Consider the following 10,419-nt stretch of genomic DNA (forward strand, 5'->3'; position numbering starts at 1 on the left):
GAAGGGTCTAGGCCCGAAACGTCAGGCTTCCTGCTCCTATGATGCTGCTTGGCCTGCTGTGTTCATCCAGCTCTGCACCTTGATATCTCAGATTCTCCAGCATCTGCAGTTCCTGCTATCTCTGGGTATTGAAGCTGCTGGTTGGATTATGTACTGAGCCATCTGACACGTGTGACATGTTTTACAGGACTGCACTAGGCCTGAATGAAATCCTGACCCATATAAAATACTTGTCTATTGATACCTGTGTTCATATGTTACTCCCAATGTCTCCTTACAATATCTGAGGATGTCTCTACGCCCTCATCAAAACTTCACCCTTAACACAGTCACTCCTGGACCTGTTCCAGCCTCAGCCTCAGTGTGAGCTCTCTGTGCTGACTTACTTCAGTCTGCATCTGCTTCCTGAGCCTCAATTAACCAAGACATGCCAAACACTTCCTTTCAGTTATCCTCATTCTTAAAGGGAGATTCAGCTCCCTGGTATCTGCTTGTGTTATTGCTGTGACTTTATTTTGCCATTACTCTGGTAACTGCTCACGATGGAAAATTACCCAGAATCTGTCCCTGTAACTGTTCCATCTCTTTAACCACACTGTCATCTCTGACAGCTCATCCCACACCAGGTCCTGGGACCCGCATCAATGATGATGCTCTGGTCCGGCACAGAGGGAGTGCTGCACTGTCAGAGGTACCACTGTTCGATTTGACCAGGGAGCTATGAAGTAAACCACAAGATACAGGAGCACAATTAGGCCATTTGGCCCATTAGGTCTACTGCAATATTCAAGAATGCCTAATATTTTTCTCAATCCCATTCTCCTGCCTTCTCTCCATAACCCTTGATCCCAAGGGTAATCAAGAACCTACCTATCTCTGTCTTAAACACACTCAATGCCTTGGCCTCCAGCCTTCTGTAGCAATGAGTCTCACAGATTCTGGCTGAAGAAATTCTCCTTATCTCAGTTCTAAAGGGTTGTTCCTTTCTCTCTGAAGCTGTGCCCTTGGGTCCTAGTCTCTCCCACTGATGGAAATATCTTCTCCACGTCCACTCTATCCAGGCTGTTCATTATTCTGCAAATTTCAATCAGATTCCTCTTCAATTTTCTAAACTCCATCAGGTTCAGACCCAGAGTTTCCTTATCCCCTTCATCCCGGGATCATTGTGGTAAAGATCCTCTGGAACCCCTCCAAGGCCAGCACATCCTTAGATACACGGCCCGAAACTGCTCACAATGTCTTGATCCGAAGAAGAGCATCATAGGAGTTCTCCCTGATGGATACAGGAGATGTAGCTATGATCAGCTGTCTGTTTATGGGATCTTGCTATGCATAAACTGGCTGCTGTGTAAGGTGCTTTCAGGGTGTGGGGGGGGGATCATGTGGCTTTGAAGGGTGCCTGAGGAAGTCAGATTTTACAATGGTCTTTCCTTTTGCCTCTTCTTCCAGCCCACAATGAGTAGCCATGGTGCCGTACTGTCTGAAGAGAGCCTGTCATGCCCAGTGTGCCTGGAGATATTTAAAAACCCCGTAACCATTCCATGCGGCCACAACTTCTGCATGGATTGTATCAGCAGCTGCTGGGACGAGGACACTGACTCAGACACCTGTAAATGTCCAGAATGTCGGCAGGATTTTAGCCCCCGGCCCCCACTCGCCAAGAACTTTGTCCTGTGTAAGATTGTGGAGAGGTTGCTGAAACAGCCTGAGGACAGCTCCCCCGAGAGTGTGGCAGCTCCTGGTGATATTCCCTGTGATTTCTGCACCGACAGCAAACTCCGAGCCATCAAATCGTGTACGGTCTGCATGGCATCGTTCTGCCAGCTCCACCTCCGCTCCCACTATGAGGACACTGTCTTCCGGCATCACCAGCTCGATGACCAGCTCAGAGACTTTGGCAAGAGGCGGTGCCCAGAGCACGGCCGCCCATTGGAGTTTTACTGCCGCACAAACCAGTCGTGTCTGTGCAGCGTGTGTGCCATCAAAGGGCATCGAGACCACGAAACTGTCACCGTGGACGAGGAGGTCACTGACATCAAGGTAAACCCACTGCCAGCTGCACCCCACAGGCCCTGGCATCAAACCCATCGGCACAGAGGGTACACACTGAGGGAGGGCGAGGGGAGGGCGAGAGGAGGGTGAGGGAGGGTGAGGGAGGGTGAGAGAAGAGTGAGGGGAGGGTGAGAGAGAGTGAGGGGAGAGTGAGGGAGGGTGAGGGACAGTGTGGACAGTGAGGGAGGGTGAGGGACAGTGAGGGAGGGGGAGGGGAGGGTGAGGGAGGGGGAGGGGAGAGTGAGGGAGGGTGAGGCAAAGTGAGTGAGGGTGAGGGGAGGGTGAGGAACAGTGAGGGAGGGTGAGGGACAGTGAGGGAGGGTGAGAGAGGGTGTGGGAGAGCAATGGACAGTGAGGGGGGATGAAGGAGAGTGAGGGACAGTGAGGGAGGATGACGGAGGGTGAGGGAGAGTGAGTGAAGGTGAGGGACAGTGAGGGAAGGTGAGGGAGAGTGATTGAGGGTGAGGGAAAGTGAGGGAGAGTGAGGGGAGAGTGAGGGATGTTAGAGAAGGTGCACAGAACATTAGGGTGAATAAGATGAGTTCCAAGGGAGTGATGAGTTGCTGTCCTGCTACACGTCCAAAAATACATTTTTTTCTGCACAGAACCACATTGAGGAGCGGCAAGTGGAAATAGAGAGAGACAGACAGATCACCCTGGGAGAGATGGGGAAACTGAGGCACAGTGTGGAAATATTTGATGTAGGTACTGTTTGATATAGCTACAGTCCTGAATAAGCAGATGTGTCTGTAAATGGAACTCATTGTTCTCTGAGTTCCCATCCCTTTCTCCTGCACAGTCTTAGGGGCCTGCAGCAAATCTGGGACCGATTGGGATCTGAGACCTATTGCAATCTTGTCTGGATTTCTAAGAAACTGCTGAGTCCTGTTACTCGCCCCTGTCCAGCTGTGGGAGAGCAGGCAATAAGGTAGAAGCAATCAGCTGCCCCATACTCTCACCCAACCCCAATCTTCCACTTGAGACTGACCCTGAGCTGACCCCAAGTGACCCCGTCAGACCCTGATTCTCCAAGTCACACCCTCGGGGGGCCCTAGCTAGTCCAGGAATTGCAGACTCGGAGTCACTGCGCTGCTCAAGTTTTTACACTCACTTGCCCTTGCCCCAGGATACAGGCATGGAGAGTGTTCATACATAACTGCTCTGTTAATGTCGGGGTCTGGTCAATGAAACACACTGCTGCAACAGTGGGTACCACTGGAAGGGGAGTGGGCTGTACTGGGGAGCTGTGTTGGCACTAACGGTTGTGCCACCTCAGAGAGACTTAGCAAACAGTTTGAGTAACACTGCCATCAGCTCCAGCCAGCCCTGTCCAATCCCCACTCCCAGCAGCACAGCAAGCCCTTGACTCAATGTGTGTGAGCTCAAGGCATTGAGATTCCACTGGATTCAGAGCAGAGCTCTCTGTCTGTCTCCAACAAACCACGTGACTGACATCCCCTTGAAAAAGGGCAATGCAGGACAGTTAGTGAAACATGGAAACATCAAGAATAGGAGCAGGAACAGGCCATTCAGCCCATCGAGCCTGCTCCATTGTTCGATTCCCTTCCTACATCCAGCACCAACTGGAACATAGTTAAAGTGTGAGCTGATCTCAGGCCCAAATCTCTTCCTCCATCTTTCGAGTACCCACTGCCTATGGCTGCATGTACAGAAACATATTGACAGTCAAATTCTCCATCTTGTTAAACCCCTCCAAGGTTTTGCTCCTCCCTATCCCTGTAACTTACTCCAGCCGCCAAACCCTCCAAGAGATTTGTGCTCCTTCAATTCGGGCCCCTCGCACATCCTCATTTTCACTGCTCCAGTGTTAGTGCTTGTGCCTTCAAATGCCTTGGTCACGGGCTCTGGAATTGCTTCTCTGAAATCTCTCTCCGTCTCTGTCTCTCTCTGTCTGTCTCTTTGTCTGTCTGTCTGTCTCACTCTCTCTCTGTCTCTCTCTCTGTCTCTGTCTCTCTCTCTGTCTGTCTCACTCTCTCTCTGTCTCACTCTCTCTCTGTCTGTCTCACTTGCTCTCCTCTCTCTGTCTCACTCTCTCTCTCTGTCACTCTCTGTCTGACTCTCTCTTTCCTCTCTATCTCTGTCTTACTCTCTCTCTGTCTCTCTCTCTATCTGTCTCACACTCTCTCCTCTCTCTTGATCTTCCTTGAAGTCACTATTGTGATCCCAGCTAATAATACAACTGGAGATATGAAACTATGGGTTGATACATGCTGTTTATATTTTGTTTAGCTCGTCACTGAAACACGGCCAAACGAGTTTGCAGATTTTCTTCAACAACACAACAGACATTTATTATAACAGAGGCATGACCTATCCCGTTCCTAACTCCCCACCTACACTCACCTTTACTGGCCCCATCCCCGCCTCTTCGACCTGTTTGTTTCCTCTCCACCTATCCTCTCCTCTATCCCTCTTCTATCCGCCTCCCACTCTCTCCCTATTTATTTCAAAACCCCCTTCCCCTCCCCCTTTTCTGATGAAGGGTCTAGGCCCGAAACGTCAGCCTCTCTGCTCCTATGATGCTGCTTGGCCTGCTGTGTTCATCCAGCCCTGCACCTTGTTGTCTCGGATTCTCCAGCATCTGCAGTTCCTACTATCTATGATTAAATAATAATGAGTAACATCCCACCACTGGTCCTGGTCCAATTTCTTTTGTTCCAACCCCTGGTCTTGAAGGTGAAATGTACTTCGCTCAGTCTCCTTTTCCCACCCAGTTTTGCTCATTCCACTGGTGATTTGGCTGACCATATGCCCAGGTTACACATGCCATGCCAACCTCAGTCATCTCTCGGACTGCCTCTGGCCAATGCCATGTAGCCCTGTGGGAGGGGGGAAGGAGGAGATGTGAGTTGTTGTGTTTTTGGTGATCTCACTCAGACTAACCCAGTGAGTTGTATCCTTCTGTTCATCAGGAGTTCCACAGCAGGTTGAAGTCCGACATACTGCAGAATTTTGCGGAGCTGATTGAAAATGTTGAGCAGGCGCAGAGAGAGGTGATGGAAGTGATTAGCACAGAACAGAGGAATGGGATCACCCAGGCGAACAGGTTCATGAGCCAAATGGAACACAAGTGCTCCGACCTGAACCGGGAGAAGCAGCAACTCGAAACAATCTCCAGGCTCAGTGACAGCTTCCAACTCATTCAGGTCCTGGCCCCCCTTAACCCCTCATTCTCCACATCATCCCCCTTACAGCTCACCCAATAACCACCAAGCAGTGTGCTGCACACATCGAGCCAGGGTCCCTGGGATTACAGCCTGGAACTACAGGCATTGAGTCACGGTCAATGGGACTGACTCTGGATCAGTGCAGATTGACTCTGGGTCTAATGGCATTGACCTGGAGTCTGTGAGGATCAACTTGGGATTAGGGGATCACTATAGGGTCTATGCGATTGTCTCCAAGTCTATGGGGTTATGCTATAGGCCTCCCAATAGCCAGTGGGAGATAGAGGAACAGATATGTAAGCAGATCATGGAAAGATGTAAAAACAACAGGGTTGCTGTAGTAGGTGATTTTTAATTTCCCCTATGTAGATGAGAGAGAGGCAGAAATGGACACTAGATCATTGGAAAATGAGGCTGGAGAAGTAGTAATGGGGAACAAAGAAATGGTGAAGGAACTGAACAGGTACTTTGCATCAGTTTTCACAGGGGAAGAATCAGGAGCATATGAGAACTTCAAGAGAGTCAGTGGGCTGAGGTTAGTGTAGTGGCCATCACTAAGGAGAAGGTGCAGGGGAAGCTGAAAGGTCTGAAGGTGGGTAAATCACCGGGACTGGATGGACCATACACCAGGATTCTGAAGGAGATAACTGAGGAGATTGTGGAGACATTGGTGGGGATTTTTCAGGAATCACTAGGGGCCATGAGGGTCCCAGAGGACTGGAAAATGGCTAATGTAATACCCCTGTTTAAGAAGGGAGGGAGACAGAAGAAATGAAACTATAAGTCGATTAGTCTGACCTTCATTGTGGTAAGATTTTAGCGTGCATTATTAAGGGTGAGATTGCAGAGTACTCAGCAGTGCATGGTAAAATAGGGCTGAGTCAGCACAGCTTTGTCAAGGGGAGGTCATGCCTGACAAATCTGTTCAAATTCTTTCAGGAGGTAATAAGCAAGTTAGACAGAGTAGAACCAATGACCATGATCTATTTGGATTTCTTTGATGAGGTGCTGCACAGGAGGCTGCAAAACAGGATAAGAGCCCATGGTGTTAGAGACACGATACTGGCATAGACAGAGCATTGGCTGATGGCAGAAGGCAGAGTGGGGATAAAAGGATCTTTTTCAGGATGGCACCGGTGACTAGTGGAGTTCCACAGGGGCCAGTGTTGGGACCACAACTGTTCACATTATGCATTAACAATCTGGACAAAAGAACTGAGGCCATTGTTGCTAAGGTTCCAGATGATACAAAACTAGTTGGAGAGACAGGTAGGGTTGAAGAAACAGGAAAGTTGCAGAAGGACTTAGACAGGCAAGGAGAGTGGGCACTGTAGTGACAGATGGAATACGACATGGGACAGAATTAGTTTGGTGCATCCTGTTGATTTCTTGAAACAATATTTAGATAGTCCAACTAGAGAAGGCCTACATGGGATCTTGTACTGGGGAATGAGCCTGGCCAGATGGTCAAAGTTTCAGTGGGAAGCACTTTGGGAACAGTGACCATAATTTTGTACATTGAAAGATAGTTATGGAGAAAGATATGACTGGTCCTCGGGTGAAAGTGCTACGTTGGGTGAATGCTAATTATAATACTGCTAGGCAGGAACCAGAGATAATCAGAATGGAGGCAGCTATTTGAGGGTAAATCTGCAATGACTTGTGGAAGACAGTCAATCAGTGTTCAGGACCAACAGATTCCTGTGAGAATGAAAGGTAAGGATGGAAGGATTCAGGAACCCTGGATGACATGAAATATTGATAGTTTAATCAAAGAGGAAAAGGAAGTATACGTAAGGTTTACGGAACAGAAAGCAGACAAGGCCCTTGAGGAAATATAAAGGGAGCAGGAAGAACTTGAACAAGGAATTAGGAGGTCTCTAAGGTCTCTAATGTCCTTGGCTAGTAAGAGGACAATCTAGGGGAAGGGTAGGTACACTCAAGGTCAAAGGAGGAAATTTATGCATGGAGCCCCTGAGAAAGTGGGTGGAGTCCTTAATAGGTATTTTGCATCGGTATTCACCATGGAAACAGACATGGTAGATGATAAGATTAAAGAGGGATATGTTGCTATTCTGAGGCATGTCAATATTAAGAAGGAGGAGATATTGAGTGTCTTGAAAAACATTAAAGTAGAAAAGTCCCCAGGTTGTATGGGATCTATCACCGATCATTGCTGGAAGCAACAGAAGAGATTGCTGAGGCCTTGACAGAGCTTTGTGTCCTGTTTAGCCACAGGCATGGTCTCAGAGGACTGGAGAATAGCCAGTGTTGTTCCTTTGTATAAGAAGGGTAACAGGGATAATCCAGGAAATTATAGGCCTGTGAGCATTATGTCAGTAGTAGAGAAATTATTGGAGAAGATTACTGGTGACAAGATTTATTCACATTTGGAGAAGAATGGATTTATTAGGGATATTCAGCATGGCTTTCTTGGGGGGGAGGTTTCATCTCACAAATTTGATTGGGATTTTTGAGGAAGTGACGAAGATGATCGATGAAGGTAAGGCAGTGGATGTTATCTACATGGACTTTACTAAGCATCTGACAAGGTACCTCATGGTAGGCTGGTCCAGACGATTAAGTCACATGGTATCTACATGTTGGTAATTTGGGTACAAAATGGGCTTGGTCATTGAAGGAACAAGATAGCTGTGGAGAGTGTTTATCTGATTGTATGTCTGTGAGTAGTGGTGTTCGACAAGGATCATTGCTAGAACCCCTAATGTTTGTAATATATATAAATGATTTGAATGGAAGTGTAGGTGGCCTGATTAGTAATTTGTAGATTACATGAAAATTGGTGGAGCTATTGCTATTGAAGAAGGTTGTCAAAGGATGCCGCAGGATATAGATCATTCGGAAAGGTGGGCAAAGAAATGGCAGGTGGAGTTTAATCCAGACAAGTGTGAGGTGATGCATTTTGGGAGGTCAAATGCAAGAAGAAGGTATACAGTAAATGGCAGGGCCCTTAGGGGCATGAATATACGAGGGATCTTGGCACTCAAGTCGATAGCTCCCTAAGAGTGGCAACACAAGTGGATAAGGTGGTAAAGCAGGCACATGGTATTGGTCAGGGCATTGAGTATAAATGTTGACAAGTCATGTTGCAGCTGTAGAAGACTTTAGTTAGACCACATTTGGAGTATTGTGTGAAGTTCCGGTGGCCGCATTATAGAAAGGAAGTGGAGGTTTTGGAGAGGGAGCAAAAGAGGTTTACCAGGATGCTACCTGGATTGGATTGTATCCGCTATAACAAGAGGTTGTCCAACCTGGAATTTTTTCACCAGAGCATTGGAGGCTGGGAGGCGACCTGATAGAAGTTTATAAAATCATGAGAGGCATGGACGGGTGGATAGTCAAAGACTTTTTCCGAGGGTGGAAAGGACAAATACTAGGGGCATAAGTTTATGGTGCAAGGGGCAAAGTTTAAAGGAGATATGTGAGGCGCGTATTTTACACAGAGGTTAGTAGTTTAGTATGGCAGCATGGTTAGCATGAACATGGTGAGCCTAAAGGCCCGCTCCTGTGCTATACTGTTTGAGGTCCTATGGCTCTGGGTCTGTGGGGAATTGATACTGGGTGTGTAGGATAGACTCATGTCTGTAAGGATTGACTCTGTCTGCTTGCCTGTCAGACTGTCTGCCTATCAAATTGCCTGACCGTTTGCCTTCTCGTCTGTTTAGGAGTACCACAGCACAAAGATCACAGCAGCTCAGCAGGTGCTCTCTCACACACAGCTGACAGTGGATGTGAAACTGACAGAACTCAGCAGAACAGTCGCAGAACTTTCAAACCTGGTGAAAACCCAACTGGTGAAAAGCACTTCACATGGCACTGGGAATGGACCTATCCCAGGTAAATCCCACTGACCCATCTCAGGTAAATCCCACCGACCCATCCCAGGTAAATCCCACCGACCCATCCCAGGTTAATCCCACCGACCCATCCCAGGTAAATCCCACCGACTGATCCCAGGTTAATCCCACCGACCCATCCCAGGTAAATCCCACCGACCCATCCCAGGTAAATCCCACCTACCCATCCCAGGTAGATCCCACTGACCCATCCCAGGTAAATCCCACTCACCTTCACAGATAATACCCACTGACCCATCCCAAGTAAATCCCGCTGAGCCATTCCAAGTGATTCCCACTGGCCCATCACAGATAAATCCCACTGACCCTTCCCAGATAATCTTCAAACAAATTCATGGTTTGTTTTGGTGAGGATTGGAGAATCACTAATAGAGATTCTTTAAGTCAGCATCTGCCATGGAGTAATGGTGAGCGTGCTGGTTTCTGAACTCTGTGATCCAATTTCACGACTAGGTGGAGACTTCTTTATGCCTCTGGTTACCATAGTGTAATGGTGAGCGTGCTGGTTTCTGAACTCTGTGATCCAATTTCACGACTAGGTGGAGACTTCTTTATGCCTCTGGTTACCCGAGTTCAAATCTAGGTGTAGCCTTCTTCCTGGTGAAGTGAATGGCGAGCCTTGGAAAGTCTCGTTTTTGGGTGGCAGGGTGGCTCAGTGGTTAGCACTGCTGCCTCACAGCTCTAGAGTCCTGGGTTCAATTCCAGCCTCAGGCAACTGTCTGTGTGGAGTTTGCACATTCTCCCCGTGTTTGCGTGGCTTTCCTCCGGGTGCTCCGGTTTCCTCCCACAGTCCAAAGATGTGCAGGTTAGGTGGATTGGCCATGCTAAAATTGCCCATAGTGTTCAGGGATGAGTGGGTGATAGGGGGATTGGTCTAGGTGGGATGCTGTGAGGGTCGGTGTGGACTTGTTGGGCCAAAGGGCCTGTTTCCACACTGTAGGAATTCTAAGTGAAAGAGGGAACTGAATAGCTTGTTAGACTACATTAGGGGGCAGTTACAAGTTGAGGGTGTGAGTCTGGAGTCACGTGTAGGCATAGACCAGTAAGAGCAGTTTTTTTTTGCTGCTGAAGGCCTTCAGTTGGATTTTAGTGTCAACCCAACATGTTCACTCTCACTTCCATGCTGCTTATTTAATGAATAAAAACCGAAAGAACTGCGGATGCTGTAAATCAGGAACAAAAACAAAGTTGCTGGAAAAGCTCAGCGGGTCTGGCAGCATCTGTGAAGGAAAAAACAGAGTTAACGTTTCGGGTCAGAACTCTGAGGAAGGGTCACTGGACCCGAAACGTTAACTCTGTTT

General features: G+C 48.0%; 1 protein-coding gene across 1 annotated transcript; it reads left to right on the top strand.

The window, feature by feature from the left end:
- Positions 1-1,455: 1,455 nt before the first annotated feature.
- LOC109938793 (E3 ubiquitin/ISG15 ligase TRIM25-like) lies at positions 1,456-9,098 on the top strand (the record flags this gene model as incomplete). The annotated part of the gene is made up of 4 exons (XM_048594113.1): positions 1,456-2,040; positions 2,658-2,753; positions 4,986-5,219; positions 8,927-9,098. Coding segments are annotated over exons 1-4 (1,087 nt in total), but the record flags the coding sequence as incomplete, so codon positions are not given.
- Positions 9,099-10,419: the final 1,321 nt, after the last annotated feature.

Source organism: Rhincodon typus, unplaced genomic scaffold (genome assembly GCF_021869965.1).
Source record: "Rhincodon typus isolate 14 unplaced genomic scaffold, sRhiTyp1.1 hic_rhity00006030, whole genome shotgun sequence".
In the NCBI taxonomy this organism is placed as follows: Eukaryota; Metazoa; Chordata; class Chondrichthyes; order Orectolobiformes; family Rhincodontidae; genus Rhincodon; species Rhincodon typus.